This window comes from Aedes aegypti, chromosome 3 (assembly GCF_002204515.2).
Source record: "Aedes aegypti strain LVP_AGWG chromosome 3, AaegL5.0 Primary Assembly, whole genome shotgun sequence".
NCBI lineage: Eukaryota > Metazoa > Arthropoda > Insecta > Diptera > Culicidae > Aedes > Aedes aegypti.
Genome location: NC_035109.1, coordinates 104,816,362 through 104,833,369, shown reverse-complemented (window position 1 = coordinate 104,833,369; position 17,008 = coordinate 104,816,362). Strand labels below are relative to the sequence as shown.

Genomic DNA, 17,008 nt, shown 5'->3' with positions numbered 1-17,008 from the left:
TTTCTTCTCCAGACTCCTAATGTTTCTATAAATAATTTCTAACTACGCCACAGCATCAAATAAATAAGACAACAATAAAAGATAATATTTGAGTTCATTTATAGCAGATTTTTCTTTCAGTGATTCGATTATACGGAGGATTCGATTATCCGGAGTGAAAAAAAAATCGATACTCCGGATAATCGAGTCCGACCTTTACTATTTTTAAACTGTTTTCACTAACTCCGGCACAGGAACAGCTTTCAAAGCTTTCAAACGACCATATGTTTAACGGTTGGATTACACAATTCTATTGTGTTCATTGACATCTTATTCATGGATTTTTTCCTAAGGCAGAATTTCTTATACTGTTTTAGACAATTCGGCCGAACAAAAAGCTATGCTATATTTCCTAACACTTGATGACTTTGTAACATAGAATCAAATAATACGAGAACATTTACGACGCTCATTGTGAAAATCCACCTAATCTTGTGAAAATGCCATGGCCGAGCAGTTTTCCGGAATGCCCACGTCAGCTGCAGTCATCCTGGAGTACTTAATCATGACTAGCTCGTAGGTGAAGATTACTGCTACAATCTTTGTGAGAAACAATCCGAACAAAGAAAAAAATAAAAAAGCTTCGATCAATTAAAGCACTTAGCTTCAAAAATAACCGTACTCACCGTAAACGTTGTCTGATGAGTCAGATAGAAAAACCGGCTTCCGGAAAGTGCTCCGACTTCCGCTCTCAGTAGCAGATAGTACCGTTCGAGCTACAATCGATGCAGAAAGCATTGTAGATATCTATAGATTGTGTCATGGGCGTATCCAGGATTTCTGTCATGAGAGGAGCAAGCGACCTTAAAACGAGTTTTACGCTAAAACAATAATTGTACACAAAAGCTTCACCGTTTTTGTATGAAACGTTAAACAATTAACGATATCCATCTTCCTTTTTGTTTCACAGCGAGCAAAATAGAGTCCAAAACAGGTCTTGGTTCGATTTGGTTTCTAAGTAACAGGTTAATTAACGGTTTGGTAAAGTGTAGGTTGGAAAGAGTACGTAATTCAGTTTGCAAGAGATGCGACGATTTCTTCAGTGGATACTAGTAACTGACACTGAAAAAAGCTGCAAGTGATAGTCGAAACACGCATATCTGTCAAAGATGAGCAAATAGGGCGGAATTGAAAGGTACAAGGTACTCCCTATCTCAGGCCTGTCCAACATTTTTGAACCGCGGGCCAAATCGCAGAAATTTTTTTTTGGCGTGGGCCATATTTTTAAACGCAAATTCGGCAAAAGTCAGTAAACAAGGTTCTTATAATTTCTTATAATTTGACAAAAATCAGTGAATGAAGTATTTTTTTTTTACAAATCAAAACCAGATAATTGTTGCTATGTATCCTGTTGGATATTGCGATAATCCCTTAAAAAATTATGTAATAATCTTGTCCATGATATTTTGAAGCAACTAGCCCAAAAATGTTGGATCTTGTGAGAATAATATCCAGGATTTTATACAAAATCATACTCCGAATTCTGCCATGATCTGACCTAGTATTATTTGTATGGCCCAAAATTTACTAACAAAAAACTTGGTCAGAATGTCCAGAATTTTACAAGAATCGTGCCTAGAATACCTTCCAAATCTCATACAATAATCATTTCGAAATGTAACCTTGAAATCTTTCAGAATGCTGAAAATTTTTTGAAAGAAGCCTGCTCAAAATTTTATTTTAAATTTGCTTAAGGTTCTGCAAAATCGTACATAGCATTACATTGTAATTGACCAGGATTTCCAAAAATCACGTATTGAATTTGTTGAAAATTCTGGCCAGAAGTCTATAGGATCATAGTGAAAGTTCTGTAACAATCTCATATCCAGAATTCTTGGAAAACCTATTTTATTGTAAAGTATTCTGACTCTCAGATTTATTTCTATGATTCTGAGAGAATGTTAGTCTTTAATTCAGTGAAATAATGTACGAAAATTTAGCCTTTCGTCCATATGTTTTTTGAGTCAGCATTTTTTGAATTCCATCGAAATTCTATGGTAGAACATTGTTGAAACATTCAGAATTTGAGATTTAGAATTTGATTATTCATAAAATTGAGTACTAAGATGATTAAAAAACAATTTAAATAATAACCAAGCTAAAATATTATGTTGAAACTAAATTGAAAATAAATAGTCTTGGTATGTTCTAACTTCGGGTTATTAGAATAATCAACAAGCCAAATATGAGAAAATCTTCAAACCCTCCGCGGGCCGCACAAAATTAGGTCGCGGACCGGATGCGGCCCGCGGGCCGTACGTTGGGCAGTCCTGCCCTATCTACTTTTTTGATTCTCTATTGAGATTCTGCTCAGAAAATTAGAATAGGGGGGCATGGAGCAAGAGCGACACCCGGGGCAATAGTGCCACCTCTAATTTCACGTAGTTCAAATAAATTTTTTTTATGTTAATTTCAGGATAAGAATACATTGAGTACTAATTGAGGGTTGTGTAAATATTACAGTTAAAAATGTTCAGTACAAAAAATTAGAAAAATGTCTTTAACTCAGCAACGCGAAAAATGCAAAATATTATAAAAATGTAAGGCTGAAAAACAAGGTTTGACTCCCAATAAGTACAAAACATATTGATTTTTCCACACAGTATTGATGATTTTCAATTGTTTAATATAGCTGTGAGGAAATTTTTTCGAAAAAGTCCTTTTGACATTAAGTTCTACATATATAAAAACAGTATGTCTTATGGGGCAAGAGGGAAACCACAATTTTCTCATATAAAATCAAATGAACTTTTATTTTTCTTGTTCAATATTGCATTAAATCAATGTTTCCTACTAAATAAAATCAAAATAAACCATTTTGGACATTCAAAATGGTTTCTGAAAATTTTTACTATTATTCTTACAGCCAAATAAGATGAGAACTAAATAAATTTCGTAAAATTACTTTTTAACTATAAGTCAACTTTTATCCCTCAGTTTTTATCTTTACTTACTCTAGAATTTATCGTTTAGGCGGGGAAATAATAATATACAAAATTTGTGGAATTTTGCTCTGGTGGTCTTCTTGCCCCATACGAGTGGCACTCTTGCCCTGTGCCTCGTTAAAAAACCTCATAAGAAGGGACATTTTCAATAGTCTCAAATCATCATGTGTTACTTATATTTTGGAAATCTATCGATAACATCATTTGGAACAAGAGGTGAGCTTGCCCCTACACTGGAATAATCTTCAAAAATTGTGCTAATCAACCATGATTTGAACCTATAGACCTCTAAAGGTGTCCTTGTTGCCCCCAGCCCCCTACATTAAAAGAGTCATTTGGTTTTGTTTTTTATTGCCGATCGGAGACCATCCTGACTACTCCCATAGACTGCAGGATTCACACATCCACCGGTCGTCACTTTTTACTCACCTCGGTGCACCAACCATCACTGGAAATGCGTTGAACCACCCGGAGGGCAGATCTTTTTTCTCGATTCAGCTCGGCTGCTATCCAAAGTGTCGTCAAGGTACGGCCAATTAGGAAGCAAAGTGTGTACCAGAAATAGACAAACGATATGGCGTATGCGTGTGGTCTACGAAGGATAAAAGGATTATTTCGGGAGACGAAGGAGACGTGAGATGGCCCTTTCAACCCTATGTGGTACCGGGAGAAAAAGGCTATTACAATAGAATCATGATTGGAGTGATGGACAATTGCGGTTGCGGGGTAAGGACGTAACCAGACATTATGAGCAGTGTTGTTCAGACTCATTTCCCCGAAAATAACATTTTCCGAACTACGAAGCCACGAACTGCTACAACCATGCTCTATCCGCCTAAGATAGAAAAGCAGATGGCTAAGCTTGAGTACTACACACAAAATCGATCAATTTTGATCCCAGAGAGCCACAATTCAAGTTTCGGTGAAATGAAATGAGTGAGTGAGTGAATGCGAATCATTTCACCGAAACTTGAATTGCGGCCCACCGAGATCGAAACTGTCGGATCCCATGTGCAACACTCAAGCCCAACCACCTCCCCCTCCATCTCAGGAATACAACGCACAGTTATAACAGTTCATGGCTTCACAATTCGAATTTCGGGGAAATGAGTCTGGTCAACACTGATTATGAGGTAATGATAATCGACTCTGGTAATAATAATGAGATTAGGTATGTAGGAAATGTATTGAATAAATCCTTTCCAATGAGTTTTATGGAATCTTCATAAACCCAAGGAGAAGATTGTCTAGTCTTCTTCTCTCCGGCATTACTTCTCAACTCTGACAGAACCTACTTCAAAGTCTAATGTTCTTATGAGCACTTCCATGGGTATTACAGTCGACTCTCCACATCTCGATGTTCTACATCTCGATATCTCTCCCTATGTCGATGATTGCTTCGGTCCGTTCATTCTGCATACGATTTCTCTCTCCATATCTCGATATCCTCCTTATCTCGATATCTTCATATCTCGATGTGTTCCTATTGATTTGTTGTTCCCAATTTTCTCTCTATATGTGGATATGAACATTAACAAAGGTTACTAGAACAGATTTAAGTGATTTAGAATAGTTTGGAAATCCGAAATGAAGTTTGTTTGTTTATTATTTTCCTAGTAACGGAGTGATTTTCAATCTAGTATTCATTAGATTAATGTTCTTTGTATCGATCTCTCCCTATCTCGATGGTCCCTTCGATATCGAGATGAGGAGAGGCGACTGTAACTGCCAAGTAACTATGTTTGCATATGTAGGGAAAGTGTACCATAGTGGTTCTCTATTTGACCATACGGTAAATTTCGATAACATTCACATATTAAATCTTTTTGAATGTTCAAACATCAGGATATCTATTAAATCTTACTACTACAACACAAACAATCTTCCAAAATGTAACATTCAAGTAATCCCGTATGGCGAGAAAGGGAACTACTATGACCATAACTGGTACACCTACCCTATGTCGTGTTATATAACAAGGGGGAAAGCTGCAATCAGACCTCTAGGAAGGTTAGTCAGGGAGTGTGGGGATGCCGCACCACCGACAACCCACTAAAACCAGCCCAGTGAGCTATTCTGGCTAAATTGCTCAAGTGATGTACAAAATGCACATACATTACACTTGGACTCAGACCCTTTTATCCCAGGAGCACCTTACGGTATTTCATGAAGGGCCAGTGTATATAGCATTTAACACCTGTAGGGGGTCATTCAAATATGACGTCAATCATTTGGAGGAGGGGAGGGGGTTTCTACGAAAGTGTGACAGTACATGTTTAAGATATTGGAAAAAGCGTGACAGAGGGGGGAGGGGGGTCTAGAAATACCAAAAATCAAAGGAGGTCATATTTGAATCTTTCCTAGCAAATTTAGTTTTGGCAATGAAGTAACCTGTAAACAATGTTAGAGTAAGGTGGGGCAAAAGTTCGACCTTAGTGGTATAATCAAAGTTTCCATGAAAATAATAGCAGACGAAACAAAACAAATACCATATAGCGAACCTTCCGCATATTGACTATAACTTTGCTGAACAAACTTGTGTCAAAATATTTACCCATTTTTAGTTATAATAGTTTCAAAATTGATTGTCTTAAACGAACTTTTGCCCCACCCAAAAAATAGCAGTTTTTCGCAAAACTAAGTGAAAATGTAAAATTTTGTGACATTTTTCGCACGATCAGGCAAATTTCACTAAATTTGAAGATAATATGTAGATTTCAGGAAATTTGACAAATTTTCCGTGGGTTTATACATGGGTCGAACTTTTGCCCTGCTATGGGACAAAAATTGATTCCAACTATTTATGGAAAAACTAATACACGTCAAAGCATCCTTATGATAGGCCTAGAAACGCCCTTACATAAAATATTGAAAAATATTTTATCTTTATTTGGTTCCATGCATCGAAAGTTTGACCAAATATTACAATATTTACGTCAAAAAACAACAAATAGCGCGTGTGTAGGAACAAGAGATGGATGGATATTGGTTATGAAAGGGGTCCGCGTGGTCTGTAGGGATTTGAATTCTAAACTTGTAACCAACTCAGTTATTGGGTCACCAAGTGGCTCGGTAGCTTAGTTGGTAAAGCGCTCGTCTAGCATACAAGAGTCCTGGGTTCAAATCCCAGCCGAGCACGTGGATTTTTTTCATAATTTCACCCATAATTTGTCCATCTTTACCACGCGTAATGAGTTAATTAATTTAATAACCATGCGGATTGGATTACCGAACAGCTCAATATAAGTGTCAGTTTATATTAGAGTGTACTGCCTCTCTGTAGTAGTCATGTCGTCACTTGAGTGAGAACGACACGTTGATAGCCTTCCCACATCTTTACTCTTCCACAATACAGTTGTTGTGGAAGCGATGTAGGTACGATAGGCAAACAGTTTCAACACTAAATAAATCGCACTCGCTCGCTCCGCGTGTGTAGGAACAAGAGATGGATGGATATTGGTTATGAAAGGGGTCCGCGTGGTCTGTAGGGATTTGAATTCTAAACTTGTAACCAACTCAGTTATTGGGTCACCAAGTGGCTCGGTAGCTTAGTTGGTAAAGCGCTCGTCTAGCATACAAGAGTCCTGGGTTCAAATCCCAGCCGAGCACGTGGATTTTTTTCATAATTTCACCCATAATTTGTCCATCTTTACCACGCGTAATGAGTTAATTAATTTAACAAATAGCCATAACTTTTCCAAATCTCAATCAATTTTTATGATATTTGGAGTGAAAGTCTCTTACTTGTATAGCATTCGAACCACCATGACATTTCTAAGTTTTGATTTGATTTGAGCTAGAAATCTTAAAAAGAAACTCTTGCCCCACTCGAACTTTTGCCCCACTTTACTCTACAGAGCCTCTGCAATTCTAGCATAATGTGAGTGACAGCCGTAGTTACTGTATTCTAGCACTCGGCATCCTCACACATTCTCAGTATTATATTATCTGGGGACGTGTCACCTCCGCATGTAGCGAGCAAGCGATCCCTCACAACAATAAAACGCGGGAAATCGAACACGACATGCTCCGCTGTTTCCTCCACACCAGCACAATTAGGGTACACAGGAGGTACGGCAGGTACTGCCTATAGCAACCATGTCCTGACCATAATTTCTTCCATGTCCCCATAATTTCTTTCATACCAATCTGACACATTTGGTATTAGCCGATGGGTCCATCTACCTTTAGTGGAGTTATCCCATTCGTGCTGCCAACCTCTGAGCGTTGTCTCTTTACACGCGTTATGGATTCCTCTGGTACCTCTTTGGTTGAAACACTTGATGATGAGTCCGATAAGTGTCATCCCGGCTATGAAATACACGGCCTCTTTAAAAACCGTTAAGCACATGATCGTATACGTGCTTTCCAACCGCTTTAGGTTTTGCCCGTTCTAAGCGCTTTTGACCAAATTGGTCCTTCATACCTTAGTATGGATTGCGCCACGCTTGCCAGGAGCTTGCGTTTGTTGGCAATTACAGCAAAGCTGTTAGACATAACCTCGAAGGCGCCGCTATAGCCGTGGATGCTCTTTTACAGACATATTCAACGTGCCTAGCGAAGCTGAGCTTGTCATTAACCCAAGATGCCTAAGAGATCGCTTGAACTCTATGGTGCAATCACCTACCGAGATAAGCGCCTGTTGCTCGGACTAACGGTTGTTGACCACCACCCCCCGAGTCTTGTCACAGGCCAAGTTTCCTAGACTGCATCCACTCCTCAACTATGGAGATAGAGTGCGCTGCTGTCAACTCTACTTCCGCCATCGATTCACCATAGACCTCTAGGGTGATGTCGTCGTCGTCGAAGCCAACAATCTTAACACCCGTCAGTACGTCGTAGTACATCGCATTCCATAACATCAGGCCCAGGATTGAACCTTGAGGTACTCCCGCGATAATTCAAACGCTTTTCTGCCCCTCCTTTGTGTCATTCAGTAGAATCCTACCATCTATATAACTTTCTGAAAGCTTACACAACTGCACCGGTATTTTGAGGTGAAGTACGAGGGCTATTGCTTCCCAGCTTGCGCTGATGAACGCTTTCTTCACATCCAGAGTGACAACTGGGCTGTAACGGATGCCGCTCCTTTTATGCTCGATTGCCACCTCAGCTGTCTGAACGACCGACTGGATAGCGTCCAGAGTAGATTTACCTTTCCTGAATCCAAACTGGTTGTAGGACATGACGTCCGCACTCTCCGTGTATAGTACTAGCCTGTTGAGAACCAACCTCTCAAATAACATGCACGTCGTATCTAGTAGACAGATAAGTCTATACGCCAACAGGTCACCCGGTGGTTTCCCCGCCTTTGGTAGTAGCACCAATTTCTGTCACTTTCATACATGCGGGAAGATTCCTTGATCTGTACAGCGTTGCATCGTGGTTCTGAACATGTCTGGAACCGCGTTCACTGCCGTTATTAAGCCATCATTTAGGATACCATCGAGTCCCGGTGCCTTGTTTGACGCGAATGATCTAACGACTTCTGCCAGCTCTTTTTCGTCACCCTCGCAACTTCTTCTCCTTCATCTGCCGGATACGGCGCTGGAAGGCATAGGTTTGTGGGATGATGCGGGAAGCACCTTTGGTCTTAGCCATTACCACTCTGTAGGCGTCACACCACGGACTCGAGTTGGTTTTCAAAGCATACTAGTTTGCGACTCTTGATTTCCTTTTTGAGAGCTAACCTTGCCTCTCTGAATGCTGAACCGCATTCTTCTCTTTGTGCTTCTGTGCGTGCGCGTTGCATTCTTTGTCTGGCCCAAAGGCAATCTGCTCGAAGATTTGCAATCGATTTGCACCACCAGTACGCCGGCGGCCTGTTCTCTCTGGGAGGGACTTTTCTCGACATGGAAGCATCACACGCTCGTGATACCACAACAACTAGCTCTTCACCGTTTTTGTTCAGATTGTTCCGTTCGCGCCTCAGGACTGCAGTGAATACTTCGCCGTCGAAGCGTGCTATTCTCCAACTTCGGGCTTGGGTTTAGTTACATCGCACTGCTCTCCGCCTGCCTGGTATTATACTATAGCTAATCGATTGATGATCGCTATGAGTATAACCGTCATCAACGGTTATACATGATACCTAAAAGGTTGGGACTACAGTACGTCACATCGATAATCGATTCTGCACCATTTTTGCGGAAGGTACTCACTGTACCCATATTTGCCAGCCAGATTCCGACAATTGTTGGTACATGTGTTGGCACCTTTGGTTGGTACAGCGGCTACCTCACTTCACTGCCCAAAGTTACCAGCTATCACTGCCGAATAGCTACTTTGGCTATCATCCTGTCGATCATTTGGGAAAATTCAGGAGGCTGTTGTATGCCTGAGGCTGTTGGGGGCCCAGATAGCCGTAGCGGTAAACGCGCAGCTATTCAGCATGACCATGTTGAGGGTTGTGGGTTCGAATCCCACTGGTCGAGGATCTTTTCGGGTTGGAAATTTTCTCGATTCCCAGGGCATAGAGTATCTTCGTACCTGCCACATTATATACACATGCAAAAATGGTCAATCGGCAAAGAAAGCTCTCAGTTAATAACTGTGGAAGTGCTCATAAGAACACTAATCTGAGAAACAGGCTTTGTCCCAGTTGGGACGTAACGCGAAAAAGAAGAAGAAGAAGTTGTATGCCCAAGTTTTTCGCATTGTTGGCCTCTGCGATCGGCAGCCTGTTCGCCACCATCTGCGTGCCCTGCGGGCTCTTTCTAAGGTGGATGGCCTTACTGGCTACGTCGATGTCATACTGCTCATTAAGGGTAGCCGAGCCCTCCGCTGCATCGGTGACCTCATCCAGATTTTTACACTGGAGAGTCGCTTCTGCAGTCAGGGATCTTACATGAACCTCGTCGCCAAGTACTTATTGTGCCAGTTGCTTATAAACTGCACCCTTTTGCTTGGCGTCCTTCTTTAAGACTAGGATAATTTTACCAATCCTAGTCCGCCTTATGCTCCGCACATCTGCGCCCAATGGCGATAACTTCTCCGTGTTTCGTATCGTCTTCAGAACTTCGGCGTATTACGCTTCCTCCTTTTTGATAAGGAGGGCTCCGCCTCAATTCCTACGTTTCGTCGGTTTTAGGTTTAGCATTCTCCTTGGGCTCCGTTTCTTTCCGACTCGTATCCACGGGTTGTTGTTGCCTCTCGTGGTATGGTTCCTGCGGATGCACTATCGGGCGGTTCGGGCTATCTCGTGGCTCTTTTTTTCTTGGCTTTCTTTGTCTGAGGCTTGGTGTTGGCCTCTCCACTGTTGCCATGTTCTCTTGATCGTGTAGCTTGGCTCATGCCAGCTTTTCCGCCCAGGAGAATGGCCGCGTAGGTCACTTTCCCTTATCAACAATGCGTCTTTTCACCACATATTCATCCTCGGGTGGACCCCTCTTTCGCATAGCGTATCGAAAAATATCATCTAATTTATTTGCGTTGCCTGTAAAGGAAAACACTTCAGTCTGGCACCAGACTGACGCGGAAATCGAACCCACACTCCTTAAATCGATTCGGCTAAATGCTTGGTAACACTTACTTACACAGCCACGAAGCCTTCCAAGCAGTGTTACAGTGATAGATTTAGAATGTGATAGATTTAGAATGGAAGATAGAAGCAAGTGAGAGATATACAACTACAAAGTACGAGGAAAGGGACGGGCCTGGGATTGAACCCATGACCTTCTGCTTATGAAGCAGAAGCGGTAGCCATCAGACCACCAACCCCGTCAAGTAGCTCCCAGAGTAACAGGTGGTAAGTCTAACTAACGAGATCGCCCTATTGAAGAACAAGTGACTTCAGCTCTACGAGACGGTCTTGAGAAGAACAGAAAGGCACTTATGGGACAACTTGCGAAAGCTGGAGCGGTCTACCACTTTGAAGGTTGACCTCCTCTAACTCGCAATAAGAGGAAAAGCACTGCCTAGGTATTCTCTGAAGTGGATAGAGTTGGGTTCAGTTTGTAGAGTCGTTACGTGAGGGAGTAGAGTCTGGCTTTCTTAAAAAAAAGCAAATTAGGACCGCCATTGAAGCGGTGTCGTTTGCGAGGTCACCGCGGATACTTCCGGGAATGTTATTGGTTTTTCTGTGGTGTCCGTACAGAGGGCAGTGGCAGATTACATGTTCTGCTAAGTCATGTACACTGCATTGTTTACACTCTTGACGGAAGGATCTGCCATTGAAGTTGTAGGTAAAACGGGTATGTCCGGTCCTAAGGCGCGATTATTTACTGGTTGTGGAGCGAGCAGAGCTCTTCCAAACTAGAAGTATCTCCCTTCACCTTCCGAAGCTGAGTCGAACTATTTTGATGCCATTCTTGGGCTGTGAAATGATGAGCCGACATCTAGGAAGAAGCGTCCAACATAGCTCTGGTCCTCACAAGTCCCTACCTCACGCTTCCACGGGTCAAATGATGACAAAGACCGCCAGCTAAGGGTTGCGTACTTAGTTGGTAGTGCAGCCTGGGCACTGTTGTCCTTCTGACATCAGCTAGAGTGAGGAGGTGCGTCTCGAGCGTCTGTCCACCAAGAAGGTGCGACTCAAACAGCGTCTGTTCTGGCATCCAGCGGCTGAGTATGAAATGCTGTATCACGGCAGCTACACCTAAGGTGGCAGCCCCACCATCGTGATGTAGGTATCGTGACCCTGGTAAGGTAGCATATCGAATTTCTTACCTACCACGAAAAATGGAGAAAGGAGAAGTAACGAACGATATTTTCGGCAACCGACCTGGCAACGAAATAAGGACTATGATTGGAAACTCGGTACCTGGAATGTCAGGACGTTAAATGAACCCGGACGAGTGAGCCTTTTGGCTCGTGAATTGCAGAAGGTTGGAGTGAGCGTGGCTGCTATTCAGGAAGCAAGATGGCCTAGAACTGGAGAACGTGAATTCAGGGCGGTGGATCCCGTCGCCAACACAGCTTTCAAATACAACATCTACCATAGAGGCAGCGATAAGGCAGAGCATGGCGTCGGATTCATAGTGATCGGGAAGCAGATGAAGCGTGTTATGCGGTGGAAACCGATTAATGAACGAATCTGCGTATTGAGGATACGGGGCAAATTCTTCAAATACAGTCTGATCAACATCTATGCGCTGACAAACGATAAACCCGACGACACGAAGGATGCGTTTTATGATTGTCTCGACAAGACCTACGGAGAGTGCCCAAAACATGACGTAAAAATTGTTATCGGGGATGCCAACGCTTAGGTCGAAGAGAGGATTTTTTCCGCCCTATAATTGGTACGGAGAACCTTCACTCCGCCACCAATGACAACGGCCTAAGGCTAATAACTTTTGCTGCAGCTAGAGGGATGGCCATCAGCAGCACCTACTTTGTACGCAAAGACATCCGAAAGCACACCTGGATGCACCCAAATGGCGAGCTCTGCAACCAAATAGACCACGTTTTGGTGGACGGTCGGCATTTCTCGGATGTCATCGATGTGAGGACCTTTAGAGGCCCAAACATCGACTCTGATCACTATCACGTTGTTAGTAAAATTCGTGCACGGTTGTCTACCGTGGCGAACACAAGAACACTGCGACCGTTGCGTTTCAATATCCAGCGCTTATCAACAACCGCCGGAAGCTTGATGAGCGGATAAGGGGATACAACGTAGGCGAAAACCTCAACAATATGTGGGAGTCTATCCACGGTGCGATGAGCACAGCAGCGCGAGAGGTGATAGGTACTGCTCAGAGACGACCCAGAAACGGTTGGTTTGATGAGGAGTGCCAGAATGTGACGGATGAGAAGAATGTTGCCAGAAGTCGAATATTAGTGTCTGGTACCCGGCAGAATAGAGAGCGGTACAAGGAAGCTAGAGCAGCCGAGAAACGAATTCACCGCAGAAAGAAAAGGCAGTATGAAGGAGACATCATTACTGAGGCGCCAAACAGCATCGAACAAAACGATCGCTGGTAGACAGAGTGGTTCCAATTGTGACGTTGGTAGTGAAGTGGTGCTAGGTAATGAAAAATTTGAAGTAGTGGAAGAATTTGTGTATCTTGGTACTTTAGTGACTTGCGATAATGATGTTACCCAAGAGGTGAAAAGGCGTCTTGCAGCTGCGAATAGGGCTTTTTACGGGCTCCGTAACCAGCTTAAGTCCTGTAGCCTGCAGACGAAAACAAAATTCGCGCTATATAAGGCTCTGTAGTAATTAAGTAGAGTAAGTTACGGCATTCCTCACAATAGCACACTGTACACTAAACATAGTAGCCATCGACATAGAGTATTGACTGACGTAGGAAGGAATAAGATTATTCTGTAACAAACCATCAAACAGATAAGACGCTTTATTATTCTGCGTACCACATATCAGAAGTGGGATATACCTCAATCATTCCTGAGCCGTTTTCCGTCAATTCGCCATTTCGTTGCTGAGTAATCGTAAGAAGTCAGATCTCAAAATGCTCGAGGATATCGGAACAAATCTTCCTTCTCTGGCAGGAGAAAACCAATCTGATGCGATAAATACAAGAATTTGGACGAATTGCCGCTACGGAGATTCAACTGCAAACCAAATTTCAAGACTACGAACCGAAGGGATGAACCGAATTGAGAATTCAAGTTACTGCGTGAAATTGGACGATATCGGTGAATTTCTTCCAAGTTTTGCAGGAAATGAAGAAGAAAATGTGAACAATTTCGTTGAAAGCGTTGAACATATAAGGAAAATTTTCAATGTTAATGAAGAAATAATGAAGCTGATCGTTTTCAAGAAATTACAAGGAAATGCCCAGAAATGGATGATGTCGCAAGAAAAAATTTTCACCTCAAATTTACCAGAAATTTTAAACCTTTTGAAGATAACTTTTACGTCAACCATGACAACGCTTGAATTACGGAAGAAACTTGAATTACGTAAATGGAAAAGCCGTGAAACATTTCAAGAATATTATATTTCGAAAAGGATCCTCGCTTCACCATTGAACCTTGAAGAGATCGAGTTAATTGAATACATTATCGAAGGAATTCCGGATAACAATCTGAAAAATTTTGCGAAAATATCAAGATTTAAATCTGTTATTGTTCTTCTTCAAGCTTAAATGTAGTAATTAAGTAGAGTAAGTTACGGCATTCCTCACAATAGCACACTGTACACTAAACATAGTAGCCATCGACATAGAGTATTGACTGACGTAGGAAGGAATAAGATTATTCTGTAATAAACCATCAAACAGATAAGACGCTTTATTATTCTGCGTACCACAGGCTCTTATCCTTCCGGTTACTCTATACGGCCATGAATCCTGGACGTTAAAAGAGGTCGACCGGAAAGCGTTTGGAGTTTTTGAGTGTAAAGTGCTGCGAACAATACTCGGCGGTAAACAAGAAAATGGCATCTGGCGGCGTCACATGAATCATGAGTTGTACCAAGTATATAAAGAAGTGGATATTATCAAGCTCATAAAACACGGCAGGCTGCGTTGGGCGGGTCACGTGGTACGAATGCCGGAAGAACGACAAGCAAAAATAATATTCAGTAGAGAACCCGGACCAGGCCGTCGGCTTCGTGGTAGGTCACGCACACGTTGGCTTTTTGCAGTTGAAAAGGACTTAAGGGCACTTAACGTTCAGGGCGACTGGAAGCGATTGGCTCAGGACCGAGCCCAGTGGAGAAGAATTATCCATTCGGCGTAGATTCAACGTAGCGGATTGTAGCCCATCAAGTATCAAGTAAGTATCTTGGGCCCAGTAGTCTCTGACGAGTTTAGCAACCCAGCGTTTTACGTCTGGGGTGGAACGGAGAGGGTAATGCGTAGATTCTACCCCATTACCCCGAATCCCATTACCCCGAATGCCATTAACCCGAACGCCATTACCCGAATTCCAAAACCCCGAACGACCCATCACCCCGAATGACATTACCCCGAATTCCTATATCATAAGGAAATGTCATCAATATCATCATGTCAAGATAATTGTAAATTCGGGGAAACAGCATTCGGGGTGATGGAATTCGGGGTAAAGGAATATTCGGGGTAATGGAATTCGGGGTGATGGCATTCGGGGAAATGGCATTCGGGGTAATGGGGTAGAATCGTCGCAGTAGTATGGGCTCGTACACCCTGTATCCACGGGTCCCGCTCTGACTGTAAGGCTGATATGATGCTTACGGAATCGGCGAGGTTGAGGATTGGAGCACTCGCTGGTGAGAGGCAGAGAAAACCGAACACTCAGTTGATAGACTTTGACAGAGTGTCAGATTTTCGCCGGAGATGCCGATACCTACTTCACGCTGGGAAAGAGAGCCGTCTGTGTAACGGTGTATGTGTTCTGGGTATTTAGTCCGCAGGAGTTCCAGTACGTACACCGTAGAGTCATCGCCACTACGGTAGGTCTGTTTTATCTGCTCGTCAATGGCTACCAACTGCTCGCTCTATGCCAATGTACTCAGGGGGCCACAGGTGGAAGACTGGAATTGACAGCCTCACGGAGGATACGATCTGCTTGATCTTTGAGAGCGACCCTTGCGTTTCCAGCTGGTTTTGAAGCGTAAGTGGTAGCTTTGCGGCAGATGACTGCGTGCACTCGATGGCGGAACGGAAGAATACCAGCTTTTGCAAAGGCAGCGTCGGCGGGGGTTGATGAAAGTAAACCGGTTGCCAAAGGAAACCACGTCATCGGCAAACTGCAAGACCTAGTTGCGCAATTGCCTCCCCCTCATGTGATACTTGGCGACAATTGAATGCTGCGTACTCGTGCCAAGTTCAAAAAGGTAATCAAAGCTGTCAAAAAGGACACATGAACCGAATTTACGGCAGATATATCGGAATCCACTAGCTCTAGCGAGCTTTGGAGGAAGGTGAAAGTCGTCAGTGCACTATGGTCCAGGAATCAGTTTTACGCGGAAAGATGCATTTTGAGCTTTAGAATGAAACATTAGACAAAAACGGTCTTCTACAAAGTTGTTTGTATTAGTTAAGCCCTTTGTTTGGTTTTATTGAAAATTAGGGTGGACCACATTTTCATAGAAATTGTGTAACTAACTTTCTTATTTGTAGAAATTATATTATACATGCTTCAGCAAAGTTGTAGACCATTCAATTTCAAGCAACTTTGCCAAAAAAAGTTTTTTTGTATCTCTTAAATTGACCGATTTAGAGCTTTTTTCCTACGATGACATAGGGTGGTCCGAACAAAACTGGTTTTCTGGCTCTAGAGTTTTCAATTCAAATTTCTCATCAAAGTAGTCTATGAAACACTTTTAGAGCTTTGAAAAATGCGTAATTTGGTGAGTGAAGAAACTCGCTATCTCCTTCCGTTTAGGAGTTATTGTTGTTTTCCTCTCAAAAACATGCCTACTTTGATTATGAATATCTTTGATTGGGGCAAACATAAAACATATCTCTTGACGGTGTTCAAAAGACAAAATAAAATTGTATATTATATCAAAAAATTACAGATGTGTTATTTTTGTAACTCTAATAAAACGCATTGAAAGTCAAATATTTTTTATCACAAAAACTTTAATAACTTTTGAACTAAAATAGATATCAACAATCTTTTTGCATGGAAATTTGCGTTTTGTTAAGTTCTAAAAGTCGTTCATAGACGAATTTGACGAGAAAATAATATTAAAAAAACTAGAGTTGAAAAACTTATTTTTGCTGGACCACCCCGCGATGATTAGGAAAAAATGTTCTACATTGGTCAAATTTTGAGCTACAGAAAAGCTTTTTTTGGCAAAGTTGATCAAAATTTCAAATTCTACCGCTTTGCCTAAGAGCATATACCAGTATTTTTGCAAATAAAAAAGTTGATTATATGATATGTGTGATATTGTGGACCACCCTGGTTTTAAATGACACAGAATGGAAGCTTACATTTTTAGAAACAATTTTGTAGAAGATAATTTTTGTCTAAAATTTAATTTTCATGCTCAAAATGCAAAATAATAAAAATATGCATACTATGAAAATCTTCAAAATAGTTTTAGAGCCCTATCTTTCTTATTTCAGATTTCTCGTCAAAGCGGTCTATGAACGACTTTAAGAACTTAACAAAACGCAAAT

General features: G+C 41.9%; 1 protein-coding gene across 1 annotated transcript in view; it reads right to left on the bottom strand.

Moving 5' to 3' along the window:
- Nucleotides 1-397: 397 nt before the first annotated feature.
- LOC5563660 (gustatory receptor for sugar taste 64a) overlaps nt 398-17,008 on the bottom strand; it is a 34,054-nt gene continuing 17,443 nt past the window's right edge. Inside the window, exons 4-6 of the mRNA XM_001647829.2 lie at nt 3,414-3,576; nt 666-755; nt 398-579 (exon numbers count right to left, since the gene is read on the bottom strand). Coding sequence (XP_001647879.2) covers nt 466-579; nt 666-755; nt 3,414-3,576 — 367 coding nt within the window. The 3' untranslated portion in view covers nt 398-465. The remainder of the gene's footprint in view (nt 580-665; nt 756-3,413; nt 3,577-17,008) is intronic.